Genomic DNA, 16,474 nt, shown 5'->3' with positions numbered 1-16,474 from the left:
AGGAAGAGGTATTAGCAGCAGGTAAGGTCAGTAGGTGCTGGGTGTATAGGAAGAGGTATTAGCAGCAGGTAAGGTCTGTAGGTGCTGGGTGTATAGGAAGAGGTATTAGCAGCAGGTAAGTTCAGTAGGTGCTGGGTGTATAGGAAGAGGTATTAGCAGCAGGTAAGTTCAGTAGGTGCTGGGTGTATAGGAAGAGGTATTAGCAGCAGGTAAGGTCTGTAGGTGCTGGGTGTATAGGAAGAGATATTAGCAGCAGGTAAGGTCAGTAGGTGCTGGGTGTATAAGAAGAGGTATTAGCAGCAGGTAAGGTCAGTAGGTGCTGGGTATATAGGAAGAGATATTAGCAGCAGGTAAGGTCAGTAGATGCTGGGTGTATAGGAAGAGGTATTAGCAACAGGTAAGGTCAGTAGGTGCTGTGTGTATAGGAAGAGTTATTAGCAGCAGGTAAGGTCAGTAGGTGCTGGGTGTATAGGAAGAAGTATAAGCAGCAGGTAAGGTCAGTAGGTGCTGGGTGTATAGGAAGAGGTATTAGCAGCAGGTAAGGTCAGTAGGTGCTGGGTGTATAGGAAGAGGTATTAGCAGCAGGTAAGGTCAGTAGGTGCTGGGTGTATAGGAAGAGTTATTAGCAGCAGGTAAGGTCAGTAGGTGCTGGGTGTATAGGAAGAAGTATAAGCAGCAGGTAAGGTCAGTAGGTGCTGGGTGTATAGGAAGAGGTATTAGCAGCAGGTTAGGTCAGTAGGTGCTGGGTGTATACGAAGAGGTATTAGCAGCAGGTAAGGTCAGTAGGTGCTGGGTGTATACGAAGAGGTATTAGCAGCAGGTAAGGTTAGTAGGTGCTGGGTGTATAGGAAGAGGTATTAGCAGCAGGTAAGGTCAGTAGGTACTGGGTGTATAGGAAGAGGTATTAGCAGCAGGTAAGGTCAGTAGGTGCTGGGTGTATAGGAAGAGGTATTAGCAGCAGGTAAGGTCAGTAGGTGCTGGGTGTATAGGAAGAGGTATTAGCAGCAGGTAATGTCAGTAGGTGCTGGGTGTATAGGAAGAAGTATAAGCAGCAGGTAAGGTCAGTAGGTGCTGGGTGTACAGGAAGAGGTATTAGCAGCAGGTTAGGTCAGTAGGTGCTGGGTGTATACGAAGAGGTATTAGCAGCAGGTAAGGTCAGTAGGTGCTGGGTGTATACGAAGAGGTATTAGCAGCAGGTAAGGTCAGTAGGTGCTGGGTGTATAGGAAGAGGTATTAGCAGCAGGTAAGGTCAGTAGGTGCTGGGTGTATAGGAAGAGGTATTAGCAGCAGGTAAGGTCAGTAGGTGCTGGGTGTATAGGAAGAGGTATTAGCAGCAGGTAAGGTCAGTAGGTGCTGGGTGTATAGGAAGAGGTATTAGCAGCAGGTAAGGTCAGTAGGTGCTGGGTGTATAGGAAGAGGTATTAGCAGCAGGTAATGTCAGTAGGTGCTGGGTGTATAGGAAGAGGTATTAGCACCAGGTAAGGTCAGTAGATGCTTGCTGTATAGGAAGAGGTATCAGCAGCAGGTAAGGTCAGTAGGTGCTCTGTGTATATGAAGAGGTATTAGCAGTAAGTAAGGTCAGTAAGTGCTGGGTGTATAGGAAGAGGTATTAGCAGCAGGTAAGGTCAGTAGGTGCTGGGTGTATAGGAAGAGATATTAGCAGCAGGTAAGGTCAGTAGGTGCTGGGTGTATAGGAAGAGGTATTAGCAGCAGGTAAGGTCAGTAGGTGCTGGGTGTATAGGAAGAGGTATTAGCAGCAGGTAAGGTCAGTAGGTGCTGGGTGTATAGGGTGAGGTATTAGCAGCAGGTGAGGTCAGTAGGTGCTGGGTGTATAGGAAGAGGTATAAGCAGCAGGTAAGGTCAGTAGGTGCTGGGTGTATAGGAAGAGTTATTAGCAGCAGGTAAGGTCAGTAGGTGCTGGGTGTATAGGAAGAGGTATTAGCAGCAGGTAAGGTCAGTAGGTGCTGGGTATATAGGAAGAGGTATTAGCAGTAGGTAAGGTCAGTAGGTGCTGGGTGTATACGAAGAGGTATTAGCAGCAGGTAAGGTCAGTAGGTGCTGGGTGTATAGGAAGAGGTATTAGCAGCAGGTAAGGTCAGTAGGTGCTGGGTGTATAGGAAGAGGTATTAGCAGCAGGTAAGGTCAGTAGGTTCTGGGTGTATAGGAAGAGGTATTAGCAGCAGGTAAGGTCAGTAGGTGCTGGGTGTATAGGAAGAGGTATTAGCAGCAGGTAAGGTCAGTAGGTGCTAGGTGTATAGGAAGAGGTATTAGCAGCAGGTAAGGTCAGTAGGTGCTGGGTGTATAGGAAGAGGTATTAGCAGCAGGTAAGGTCAGTAGATGCTGGGTGTATAGGAAGAGGTATTAGCAGCAGGTAAGGTCAGTAGGTGCTGGGTGTATAGGAAGAGGTATTAGCAGCAGGTAAGGTCAGTAGGTGCTAGGTGTATAGGAAGAGGTATTAGCAGCAGGTAAGGTCAGTAGGTGCTGGGTGTATAGGAAGAGGTATTAGCAGCAGGTAAGGTCAGTAGGTGCTGGGTGTATAGGGAGAGGTATTAGCAGCAGGTAAGGTCAGTAGGTGCTGGGTGTATAGGGAGAGGTATTAGCAGCAGGTAAGGTCAGTAGGTGCTGGGTGTATATTAAGAGGTATTAGCAGCAGGTAAGGTCAGTAGCTGCTGGGTGTATAGGAAGAGGTATTAGCAGCAGGTAAGGTCAGTAGGTGCTGGGTGTATAGGAAGAGATATTAGCAGCAGGTAAGGTCAGTAGGTGCTGGGTGTATAGGAAGAGATATTAGCAGCAGGTAAGGTCAGTAGGGTTCTGGGGGTATAGGAAGAGGTATTAGCAGCAGGTAAGGTCAGTAGGTGCTGGGTGTATAGGAAGAGATATTAGCAGCAGGTAAGGTCAGTAGGTGCTGGGTGTATAGGAAGAGATATTAGCAGCAGGTAAGGTCAGTAGGGTTCTGGGGGTATAGGAAGAGGTATTAGCAGCAGGTAAGGTCAGTAGGTGCTGGGTGTATAGGAAGAGTTATTAACAGCAGGTAAGGTCAGTAGGTGCTGGGTGTATAGGAAGAGGTATTAGCAGCAGGTAAGGTCAGTAGGTGCTGGGTGTATATGAAGAGGTATTAGCACCAGGTAAGGTCAGTAGGTGCTGGGTGTATAGGAAGAGATTATTAGCAGCAGGTAAGGTCAGTAGGTGCTGGGTTTATAGGAAGAGGTATTAGCAGCAGGTAAGGTCAGTAGGTGCTGGGTGTATAGGAAGAGGTATTAGCAGCAGGTAAGGTCAGTAGGTGCTGGGTGTATAGGAAGAGGTATTAGCAGTAGGTAAGGTCAGTAGGTGCTGGGTGTATAGGAAGAGGTATTAGCAGCAGGTAAGGTCAGTAGGTGCTGGGTGTATAGGAAGAGGTATTAGCAGCAGGTAAGGTCAGTAGGTGCTGGGTGTATAGGAAGAGGTATTAGCAGCAGGTATGGTCAGTAGGTGCTGGGTGTATAGGAAGAGGTATTAGCAGCAGGTAAGGTCAGTAGGTGCTGGGTGTATAGGAAGAGATATTAGCAGCAGGTAAGGTCAGTAGGTGCTGGGTGTATAGGAAGAGGTATTAGCAGCAGGTAAGGTCAGTAGGTGCTGGGTGTATAGGAAGAGGTATTAGCTGTAGGTAAGGTCAGTAGGTGCTGGGTGTATAGGAAGAGGTATTAGCAGCAGGTAAGGTCAGTAGGTGCTGGGTGTATAGGAAGAGGTATTAGCAGCAGGTAAGGTCAGTAGGTGCTGGGTGTATAGGAAGAGTTATTAGCAGCAGGTAAGGTCAGTAGGTGCTGGGTGTATAGGAAGAGGTATTAGCAGCAGGTAAGGTCAGTAGGTGCTGGGGGTATAGGAAGATGTATTAGCAGCAGGTAAGGTCAGTAGGTGCTGGGTGTATAGGAAGAGGTATTAGCAGCAGGTAAGGTCAGTAGGTGCTGGGGGTATAGGAAGATGTATTAGCAGCAGGTAAGGTCAGTAGGTGCTGGGTGTATAGGAAGAGATATTAGCAGCAGGTAAGGTCAGTAGGTGCTGTGTGTATAGGAAGAGGAATTAGCAGCAGATAAGGTCAGTAGGTGCTGGGTACATAGGACATATGGGCAGACTGGATGGGGTTTTTGGTTCAGAATGTTTACTTTTTGAGCTGATGTTTCTTCTACTAAACACCTCTCACACTTGTTTTCTTATCCATCTCTGCCATCTCAAGTCTTCAGTCTGTCATACGCTGACTTTCCCTTCATACTTCTCTCACCCACCTGCAAGCTGGTTCACTCTGGCCCAGTATCGTATGGTGTAGACGAGCTGTGGAACCCGAGGGTCAAGATCGGAGCACAGTCGCAAGTAGGAAGAATTCCGCAGAGCCAGTCTTGGAAGGAAGAAAGATTGTGAGTGAAAAATTTTTCACACTAGAATGTTTAGCAGAGGTAAGAGACAGATAGAATAAGAGAAATGAGAGAGAACAAGTTATGAGGAAAAAAATAAAGGGAGCAGGACAAAAAAGAAATTGAGCAAGAATGAGAGAGTGAAAGAGAGAGAGAGGGGGGGGAGGGGAAAGAGATAAGAGAAAAATAAAGAGTAAAAGAGAAAGAAAGCAAGATGGAGAGAACAAAAAAGAGAAAAGCAACAATGAAAAAGAGAGTGAAAGAGGGGACAAAATAAAGAGAACTATCTATACAAAGAGACCTAATAAGTGGTTGACATTACCGATTATTGAGCGTGATATCTCCCCTCAAACCAGATGTCTTATGCTGAAAGCGTATAACTGGACGTCTTGCGGATGGGACGCTCTGGACATTATGTACCCCAGGGACACAGCGCCGGAGAACCTTCCCCACCACATCTAGGACCTCCTCTGGTGAGGCCCCCTGAAGGGACAGGCCAGGGGAGATATCCTGGAATAGAAAGGAACAAGATGCTAAGTACCATGGTGACCACACCAACTAAGGGTGATACATAAGATAGACCTCACCTCTTCTTCATCAGTCTCTTCTCCATGGCTCATTAATTCACTTAAGTCCTGACCTCCTTTGTGTCCCTTTAATCTCTCCCATTCCTCCCACTCTTCCTCCTCTCCCATATCTTTCTCTCCCTCTCTTCCATTTGTCTTCTGTCCCTGTCTTCTCATATCCACATGACCCTCTCTCATCGGTTCTTCTCCCAGATCCAAATATAAGTCAAGGTCACAGCCGCTGATTTCAAAACCATTTACAGATGAGCCAAAGGGCAAAAGTTTGCACCCTGAAATGACAAATCAATCACATGATTAAGTAACAGGACACGTGAAGATGATAAATCTAGCACCTGCACCCATACACACTGGTTTACCCACCTGGGAAGAACTCATTGAATGTTTCCTGTAGTAGAGACAGCAGAAGCTCGCGGAGGCGACTCTCATAATGAGACGGAGAGCAGAGGCTAAGAACATTCCTCATCTGATCATTTATCTACAAACATATGAGTATAAATGCTCCATAACCACAGTATTTCCAGAAGCAAAGTATCACCATCAGCATAACAAAGCCACGGGTCACTCTGACCCCTATTCTAAAACATTTCAGTTAAGTTCTTTTCTGAACAACCTACCAGACAATCCAAATAATTTCCCTGGAACCTTCAATCTTTTTATACAAAAGAAGAGCAAATTGATTGTAGCTTTATAAAAATGATTCTATTCACATTTTAAATTTGATTGCAATTGTAATAACCAGTTTTTTATTTATTTGCTTCTGTTCGATCAGATCTAAATACATCTGGCATTTGATCTACGTGATTGCCACACCTAGAGACCACATACGTCTTTCCCTTTTGTATACTCTTACTCTGATATTTAGCTTTTCAATTATCTGTTTGTGGCCTCTGGTGTGGTCTCAAACTTTTTTTTTTTTAAAGAAAACCAAAGTCTAAATTTTCATTTTTTGATTGCAACATCCTATCTCAAAATCCTTATGATCTGTCCCAGTCTGGGACCTCAAATTACCCATTATCAATACTATCCTAACTCTTTTACCATTTAACCCTTTCTCATCATCTGCTTATCTTCACAAAGGATTATTCTATCACACAGCAAGCGGTAAAGGCAACGAAAAGCAGCACCGTCTGCTGTATTGTAGGATACAAAAGCGCCTACTTTATGTATACGTGGCTATACGGCTCTGCAGAGTACGCAATACTAGCCATACTTACATATAGACACCAAGAGGAAGCTCTTTATAGTATAGCGGTGGTAGCTTCTGATAACCGTAGCGCCAGCTGTGACACAGAACAAATAAAAACCTCTGTGAAGATAAGCGGAGGATGAAGGGAGCAGTTTTAGCAGTAACTGGGATATAAAAGGGTTGACAGAGGGTGAGTTGAGGTCCTGGAGAACCCTTTAAGGTGATATGTTAAGGACAATGTCTTTCATAACTTTTGCTCCCGTTCTCCTCTCCCCCCCATTTGCTCACATCGCTGCAGCGAACCAGCTTCATGCTCAGCTCTTCTGGGTTAGGGGGCTGCAGGTTTTTGGATGCTGTCACTTTCTTTTTCTTAAATTCCTTCTTTTCTCGCGGTTTCACCCTCAGCCGCTGTCCTCCCAGTTGGATGTCTGTCTCTGCCAGGGTCATATTCACTCCTTCTGCACTCTCAAACTCCACGATGGCATAGAGGCCCTGTAGACCGAGACGGGAGTTACATAATGCGCAGCCGGAACCCTCACCGATAGAAGGTGTAATTAAAGGGACAGTGAAGTCAGAATTAAACTATCATGATTCAGGCAGAACTTTCCAATTTACTTGTAGCACTACAGGTTAAAAGGACATAAAACTTACATTTTTTCTTTGATAATTTAGATAGAGCAGCAATTTTAAGCAACTTTCTAATTAACTCCTATTATCAATTTTTCTTTGTTCTCTTGCTATCTTTATTTTAAAAGCAGGAATGTAGGCTTAGGAGCCGGACCATTTTTGGTTCAGAACCTAGGTAGCGTTTGCTGATTGGTGGTTAAATGTAGTCATCAAATGTAGTCAACAATCAGTAAGTGCTACCCAGGGTTCTGAACCAAAAATGTGTCGGCTCCTAAGCTTACATTCCTGCTTTTCAAATAAAGATAGCAAAAGAATGAAGAAAAATTAATAATAGGAGTAAATTAGAACGTTCCTTAAAATTGATGCTCTTTCTAAATCATGAAAGAAAAAAAATTGTTTTTTTTTGGGCGTCAGATAATGATTTCATGTTGCTTTTGGGCTCCAGAAGCATTTTGAGATTGTGATCACTGACAAACCCAATGACAATACTGATGACGTTAAGACTCCAATAAACAACCCTTAGACTGTGATTAACTGCTCAGGTTGTCAGTAACCAAGATGGTTAGATTCACCCTACACAGCAAGATCTGAATGAAACAACAGGGCTGAGCATATGAAGCGACTCTGTATTGCCTGCGCTTCCCTCACCCTGTCCTTATCCATCACAATGCTTTTGACGGAGCCGATTCCCTGGAAGACGCCCTTCAGCTGCTCCTCTGTGCTACCTTTGGGGAAGCCGCTCACATACACACTTCGTTCCTGCTGCTGTTGGCGTCTGTCTCGCTCCTCGCACAGACGTACATGGCGACGACCGTGCAAGTGATCTGCCAGACTGGGGCCTGGGGAAGACAACCAATATGGTCAGATCACTTTCCCATAGGATTAAGAATTATAATTAATAATAATTACAACAAATTATAATAATGTGATAATTGTAATAAAGAGGGGCTCAACTAATGCAGGTGTAAGTAGAGCCTAGAAAATGGAGATTGGCATCCAGGAAATTGTAATGTTCTTTAGAAAGTCAGAAGTGCAGGGCTTCAGGGTCGGTGGGTCTGATGTGGGTATGTAGATGACAGAGGGGCTGAAGGGGTCTGATGTGGGTATTTAGATGACAGAGGGGCTGAAGGGGTCTGATGTGGGTATTTAGATGACAGAGGGGCTGAAGGGGTCTGATGTGGGTATTTAGATGACAGAGGGGCTGAAGGGGTCTGATGTGGGTATTTAGATGACAGAGGGGCTGAAGGGGTCTGATGTGGGTATTTAGATGACAGAGGGGCTGAAGGGGTCTGATGTGGGTATGTAGATGACAGAGGGGCTGCAGGGGTCTGATGTGGGTATGTAGTTGACAGAGGGGCTGAAGGGGTCTGATGTGGGTATGTAGATGACAGAGGGGCTGCAGGGGTCTGATGTGGGTATGTAGATGACAGAGGGACTGAAGGGGTCTGATGTGGGTATGTAGATGACAGAGGGGCTGAAGGGGTCTGATGTGGGTATTTAGATGACAGAGGGGCTGAAGGGGTCTGATGTGGGTATGTAGATGACAGAGGGGCTGCAGGGGTCTGATGTGGGTATGTAGATGACAGAGGGACTGCAGGGGTCTGATGTGGGCATGTAGATGACAGAGGGGCTGCAGGGGTCTGATGTGGGTATTTAGATGACAGAGGGGCTGCAGGGTCAGGGGTCTGATGTGGGCATGTAGATGACAGAGGGGCTGCAGGGGTCTGATGTGGGTATTTAGATGACAGAGGGGCTGCAGGGTCAGGGGTCTGATGTGGGTATGTAGATGACAGAGGGGCTGAAGGGGTCTGATGTGGGTATTTAGATGACAGAGGGCTGTAGGGTCATTGGTCTGATGTTGGTATGTAGATGACAGAGGGGCTGCAGGGTCATTGGTCTGATGTGGGTATGTAGATGACAGAGGGGCTGCAGGGTCATTGGTCTGATGTGGGTATGTAGATGACAGAGTGGCTGAAGAGGTCTGATGTGGGTATTTAGATGACAGAGGGGCTGCAGGGTCATTGGTCTGATGATGGTATGTAGATGACAGAGGGGTTGCAGGGTCATTGGTCTGATGTGGGTATGTAGATGACAGAGGGGCTGCAGGGTCATTGGTCTGATGTTGGTATGTAGATGACAGAGGGGCTGAAGGGGTCTGATGTGGGTATATAGATGACAGAGGGGCTGCAGGGTCATTGGTCTGATGTGGGTATGTAGATGACAGAGGGGCTGAAGGGGTCTGATGTGGGTATTTAGATGACAGAGGGGCTGCAGGGTCATTGGTCTGATGTGGGTATGTAGATGACAGAGGGGCTGCAGGGTCATTGGTCTGATGTGGGTATGTAGATGACAGAGGGGCTGAAGGGGTCTGATGTGGGTATTTAGATGACAGAGGGGCTGCAGGGTCATTGTTCTGATGTGCGTATGTAGATGACAGAGGGGCTGCAGGGTCATTGGTCTGATGTGGGTATTTAGATGACAGAGGGGCTGCAGGGTCATTGGTCTGATGTGGGTATTTAGATGACAGAGGGGCTGCAGGGTCATTGGTCTGATGTGGGTATGTAGATGACAGAGGGGCTGCAGGGTCATTGGTCTGATGTGGGTATGTAGGTGACAGAGGGGCTGCAGGGTCATTGGTCTGATGTTGGTATGTAGATGACAGAGGGGCTGCAGGGTCATTGGTCTGATGTTAGTATGTAGGTGACAGAGGGGCTGCAGGGTCATTGGTCTGATGTGGGTATGTAGATGACAGAGGGGCTGCAGGGTCATTGGTCTGATGTGGGTATGTAGATGACAGAGGGGCTGCAGGGTCATTGGTCTGATGTGGGTATGTAGGTGACAGAGGGGCTGCAGGGTCATTGGTCTGATGTGGGTATGTAGGTGACAGAGGGGCTGCAGGGTCATTGGTCTGATGTTGGTATTTAGATGACAGAGGGGCTGCAGGGTCATTGGTCTGATGTGGGTATGTAGATGACAGAGGGGCTGAAGGGGTCTGATGTGGGTATGTAGGTGACAGAGGGGCTGCAGGGTCATTGGTCTGATGTTTGTATGTAGGTGACAGAGGGGCTGCAGGGTCATTGGTCTGATGTGGGTATGTAGATGACAGAGGGGCTGCAGGGTCATTGGTCTGATGTTCGTATGTAGATGACAGAGGGGCTGCAGGGTCATTGGTCTGATGTTGGTATGAAGGTGACAGAGGGGCTGCAGGGTCATTGGTCTGATGTTGGTATGTAGGTGACAGAGGGGCTGCAGGCTCATTGGTCTGATGTGGGTATGTAGATGACAGAGGGGCTGCAGGGTCATTGGTCTGATGTTGGTATGTAGGTGAGAGAGGGGCTACAGGGTCATTGGTCTGATGTTAGTATGTAGGTGACAGAGGGGCTGCAGGGTCATTGGTCTGATGTGGGTCTGTAGATGACAGAGGGGCTGCAGGGTCATTGGTCTGATGTTGGTATGTAGGTGACAGAGGGGCTGCAGGGTCAGGGGTCTGGTGTGGGTATGTAGATGAGAGGGGCTGCTGGGTCATTGGTCTGATGTGGGTATGTAGGTGACAGAGGGGCTGCAGGGTCAGGGGTCTGATGTGGGTATGTAGATGACAGAGGGGCTGCAGGGTCATTGGTCTGATGTTGGTATGTAGGTGACAGAGGGGCTGCAGTGTCATTGGTCTGATGTGGGTATGTAGATGACAGAGGGGCTGCAGGGTCATTGGTCTGATGTTGGTATGTAGGTGACAGAGGGGCTGCAGGGTCATTGGTCTGATGTGGGTATGTAGATGACAGAGGGGCTGCAGGGTCATTGGTCTGATGTTGGTATGTAGGTGACAGAGGGGCTGCAGGGTCATTGGTCTGATGTGGGTATGTAGATGACAGAGGGGCTGCAGGGTCATTGGTCTGATGTTGGTATGTAGATGACAGAGGTGCTGCAGGGTCATTGGTCTGATGTGGGTATGTAGGTGACAGAGGGGCTGCAGGGTCATTGGTCTGATGTTGGTATGTAGGTGACAGAAGGGCTGCAGGGTCATTGGTCTGATGTGGGTATGTAGGTGACAGAGGGGCAGCAGGGTCATTGGTCTGATGTGGGTATGTAGGTGACAGAGGGGCTGCAGGGTCATTGGTCTGATGTTGGTATGTAGGTGACAGAAGGGCTGCAGGGTCATTGGTCTGATGTGGGTATGTAGGTGACAGAGGGGCTGCAGGGTCATTGGTCTGATGTTGGTATGAAGGTGACAGAGGGGCTGCAGGGTCATTGGTCTGATGTGGGTATGAAGGTGACAGAGGGGCTGTAGGGTCATTGGTCTGATGTTGGTATGAAGGTGACAGAGGGGCTGCAGGGTCATTGGTCTGATGTTGGTATGAAGGTGACAGAGGGGCTGCAGGGTCATTGGTCTGATGTTGGTATGTAGGTGACAGAGGGGCTGCAGGGTCATTGGTCTGATTTTGGTATGTAGGTGACAGAGGGGCTGCAGGGTCATTGGTCTGATGTGGGTATGAAGGTGACAGAGGGGCTGCAGGGTCCTTGGTCTGATGTTGGTATGAAGGTGACAGAGGGGCTGCAGGGTCATTGGTCTGATGTTGGTATGAAGGTGACAGAGGGGCTGCAGGGTCATTGGTCTGATGTTGGTATGTAGGTGACAGAGGGGCTGCAGGGTCATTGGTCTGATGTGGGTATGAATGTGACAGAGGGGCTGCAGGGTCATTGGTCTGATGTTGGTATGTAGGTGACAGAGGGGCTGCAGGGTCATTGGTCTGATGTTGGTATGAAGGTGACAGAGGGGCTGCAGGGTCATTGGTCTGATGTGGGTATGTAGGTGACAGAGGGGCTGCAGGGTCATTGGTCTGATGTTGGTATGAAGGTGACAGAGGGGCTGCAGGGTCATTGGTCTGATGTGGGTATGTAGGTGACAGAGGGGCTGCAGGGTCATTGGTCTGATGTTGGTATGTAGGTGACAGAGAGGCTGCAGGGTCAGGGGTCTTATTTGAGGCCAGATGTGTTTTGGAGCAGAATGTGGGTAATCAGGGTGACAGAGGCAGTGCAGGACTAGCTGTGAGGTAGATGTATTATGTGCAGGACACCTCCTTATAGAGGCTTATTACACGTATTAAATGCAGCACTTAGTAATATTTGCATATAAATATGTGTTACAAACTGTTACTGATTTGGTGACTGACAAGTCATACTCCTGTGACACAGCCCATGTGACTGACTACAGGATGCGCGTGCATGTGCTGACAGCATACATAGGTATGTCTATAGGAGAAGACACTGTCACTCAGTACGTGCAGGCTCCGCTCACGTGACCTAAACTTATGACGTCACATGCCCGCGCCCACCTCCCACTAGTTTACGACTCACGGTTCGGCACGCTGACCCCGCACAAAAGACACCTGAAGCTGCCGCGTTCCGCGGCCCGTACATCCGGGATTATCTCACAACTGCTTTCCGTCTCCATGATAATACCGGGTCGGTCCGTCGCATAGGAATATGCGTAAAAGGCGTAAAATTGCGTCACTTCCCTCAAGAGGCGTGGCAACTCCTGTGATGAATATTCATGAGATTAAAATGACGTCACGCATGTTAATGAGCCGAGGAGACAAAGGCGCTGAGAGGTGAGCGATACAGACAGTGAGTGTCAGACCTGCTGCTGTTACTGCTGCTCCAAGTCTCTGTTTATATAGATATGTATATATGTTTGTAATATTATATATCATTATATATATATATGTGTGTAATATTATATATATATATATATATATATATATATATATGTTTGTAATATTATATATCATTATATATTATATATATATATATGTGTGTGTGTAATATTATATATCATTATGTATATATGTTTGTAATATTATATATCATTATATATATATATATGTTTGTAATATTATATATCATTATATATATATATATATATGTGTGTAATATTCTATATCATTATATATATATATATATATATGTGTGTGTTTGTAATATTATATATCATTATATATATATATATATATATATATATATATATATATATATGTGTGTAATATTCTATATCATTATATATATATGTGTGTAATATTCTATATCATTATATATATATGTGTGTAATATTATATATCATTATATATATATATGTGTGTAATATTCTATATCATTATATATATATGTGTGTAATATTCTATATCATTATATATATATGTGTGTAATATTCTATATCATTATATATATATGTGTGTAATATTCTATATCATTATATATATATGTGTGTAATATTCTATATCATTATATATATATGTGTGTAATATTCTATATCATTATATATATATGTGTGTAATATTCTATATCATTATATATATATGTGTGTAATATTCTATATCATTATATATATATGTTTGTAATATTATATATCATTATATATATATATATATATATATATATATATGTGTGTAATATTCTATATCATTATATATATATGTGTGTAATATTCTATATCATTATATATATATATGTGTGTAATATTATATATCATTATATATATATATATGTGTGTAATATTCTATATCATTATATATATATATATGTGTGTAATATTCTATATCATTATATATATATGTGTGTGTAATATTCTATATCATTATATATATATATATGTGTGTAATATTATATATCATTATATATATATATATGTTAAAATACAAGCGAAATGTCGAAAGAAGTTCAGCGCTGCAAACACGTGGAATACAAATACAATGTTACTATGTCAAATATACTAAATGTCTTTCAGATATGATGGACAAATGTTCTATCTATCCCACTTGTTCTATACGAACCGATATAAGACAAAGTCCGGTGAATATAAAAGTTCAACAATAGTAGTGCAATGGTTTGAATTGATAATACTAGGTGGAACTCAAATTACAACAATTGCAACAATGATGCTGGGGGATAAGTGGTAAACCCTTACCAGAGGGTACCTCAATCTTATGAGGTAATGTCAGCGCGTCTGTTTGGATTCTCTCCAGTCAGTCTTGGATTTTCCTCCTGTGTGTGAAAAGATCCAGGTCTTTACATTCGTGCCGACTTGTGTATGGTGCTTTCAATCTAGGAACTTCCTTATTCTTTATATCACTGGCTTGGTATCTCCTCGTAGTATGGTGGTTCCGTCTGGACCTTGGCTCTCACCGTATTCAGAGGGAGCGTTTCGAAGCTTGCAAGATGCTTCTCCCTCTGATGAAGAAGCATCTTGCAAGCTTCGAAACGCTCCCTCTGAATACGGTGAGAGCCAAGGTCCAGACGGAACCACCATACTACGAGGAGATACCAAGCCAGTGATATAAAGAATAAGGAAGTTCCTAGATTGAAAGCACCATACACAAGTCGGCACGAATGTAAAGACCTGGATCTTTTCACACACAGGAGGAAAATCCAAGACTGACTGGAGAGAATCCAAACAGACGCGCTGACATTACCTCATAAGATTGAGGTACCCTCTGGTAAGGGTTTACCACTTATCCCCCAGCATCATTGTTGCAATTGTTGTAATTTGAGTTCCACCTAGTATTATCAATTCAAACCATTGCACTACTATTGTTGAACTTTTATATTCACCGGACTTTGTCTTATATCGGTTCGTATAGAACAAGTGGGATAGATAGAACATTTGTCCATCATATCTGAAAGACATTTAGTATATTTGACATAGTAACATTGTATTTGTATTCCACGTGTTTGCAGCGCTGAACTTCTTTCGACATTTCGCTTGTATTTTAATTTTTTTGTCAGTGTTAGGGGTACACTGTATCGTACTTGTTCAAGCAGCTCAAATACCTACACCCATTAAGCTTACAGAGAACATATACATCTCACCTGTATATACCTCACAGCTAGATGTAAAAATCTATTCACACTTTCTCAGTAATATATTACCTACCTTTTGGTGGAACAACTGAGCGCTGATCCTTTCTTTATATTTCTCATATATATATATGTGTGTAATATTCTATATCATTATATATATATGTGTGTAATATTCTATATCATTATATATATATATATGTGTGTAATATTCTATATCATTATATATATATGTGTGTAATATTCTATATCATTATATATATATGTTTGTAATATTATATATCATTATATATATATATATATATATATATATATATATGTGTGTAATATTCTATATCATTATATATATATGTGTGTAATATTCTATATCATTATATATATATGTGTGTAATATTATATATCATTATATATATATATATGTGTGTAATATTCTATATCATTATATATATATGTGTGTAATATTATATATCATTATATATATATATGTGTGTAATATTATATATCATTATATATATATATGTTTGTAATATTATATATCATTATATATATATATATATATATATGTGTGTAATATTCTATATCATTATATATATATGTGTGTAATATTATATATCATTATATATATATATATATGTGTGTAATATTCTATATCATTATATATATATGTGTGTAATATTATATATCATTATATATATATGTGTGTAATATTCTATATCATTATATATATATATATGTGTGTAATATTCTATATCATTATATATATATATATGTGTGTAATATTATATATCATTATATATATATATATATATGTGTGTAATATTCTATATCATTATATATATATGTGTGTAATATTATATATCATTATATATATATATATATGTGTGTAATATTATATATCATTATATATATATATGTGTGTAATATTATATATCATTATATATATATGTGTGTAATATTCTATATCATTATATATATATGTGTGTAATATTATATATCATTATATATATATGTGTGTAATATTCTATATCATTATATATATATGTGTGTAATATTATATATCATTATATATATATGTGTGTAATATTCTATATCATTATATATATATGTGTGTAATATTATATATCATATATATATGTGTGTAATATTCTATATCATTATATATATATGTGTGTAATATTATATATCATTATATATATATGTGTGTAATATTCTATATCATTATATATATATGTGTGTAATATTCTATATCATTATATATATATGTGTGTAATATTCTATATCATTATATATATATGTGTGTAATATTATATATCATTATATATATATGTGTGTAATATTCTATATCATTATATATATATGTGTGTAATATTATATATCATTATATATATATGTGTGTAATATTATATATCATTATATATATATGTGTGTAATATTATATATCATTATATATATATATATATATGTGTGTGTGTAATATTATATATCATTATGTATATATGTTTGTAATATTATATATCATTATATATATATATATATATATATATATATATATATATGTGTGTAATATTCTATATCATTATATATATATGTGGGTAATATTATATATCATTATATATATATGTGTGTAATATTCTATATCATTATATATATATGTGTGTAATATTATATATCATTATATATATATATGTGTGTAATATTCTATATCATTATATATATATATGTGTGTAATATTATATATCATTATATATATATGTGTGTAATATTCTATATCATTATATATATATGTGTGTAATATTATATATCATTATATATATATGTGTGTAATATTCTATATCATTATA

General features: G+C 41.4%; 1 protein-coding gene across 2 annotated transcripts in view; it reads right to left on the bottom strand.

Moving 5' to 3' along the window:
* Window positions 1-12,273, bottom strand: part of TUT1 (terminal uridylyl transferase 1, U6 snRNA-specific) — a 61,728-nt gene extending 49,455 nt beyond the window's left edge. For both annotated transcript variants that reach the window (XM_053719957.1, XM_053719958.1), the window contains exons 1-7: window positions 12,138-12,273; window positions 7,434-7,624; window positions 6,447-6,650; window positions 5,333-5,447; window positions 4,973-5,241; window positions 4,708-4,895; window positions 4,260-4,369 (exon numbers count right to left, since the gene is read on the bottom strand). In XM_053719957.1, coding sequence (XP_053575932.1) covers window positions 4,260-4,369; window positions 4,708-4,895; window positions 4,973-5,241; window positions 5,333-5,447; window positions 6,447-6,650; window positions 7,434-7,624; window positions 12,138-12,234 — 1,174 coding nt within the window. In that variant the 5' untranslated portion in view covers window positions 12,235-12,273. The remainder of the gene's footprint in view (window positions 1-4,259; window positions 4,370-4,707; window positions 4,896-4,972; window positions 5,242-5,332; window positions 5,448-6,446; window positions 6,651-7,433; window positions 7,625-12,137) is intronic.
* Between the last annotated feature and the right edge of the window lie 4,201 nt (window positions 12,274-16,474).

This window comes from Bombina bombina, chromosome 7 (assembly GCF_027579735.1).
Source record: "Bombina bombina isolate aBomBom1 chromosome 7, aBomBom1.pri, whole genome shotgun sequence".
Classification (NCBI taxonomy): Eukaryota; Metazoa; Chordata; class Amphibia; order Anura; family Bombinatoridae; genus Bombina; species Bombina bombina.
This window is presented reverse-complemented; position numbering and strand designations above follow the sequence as displayed.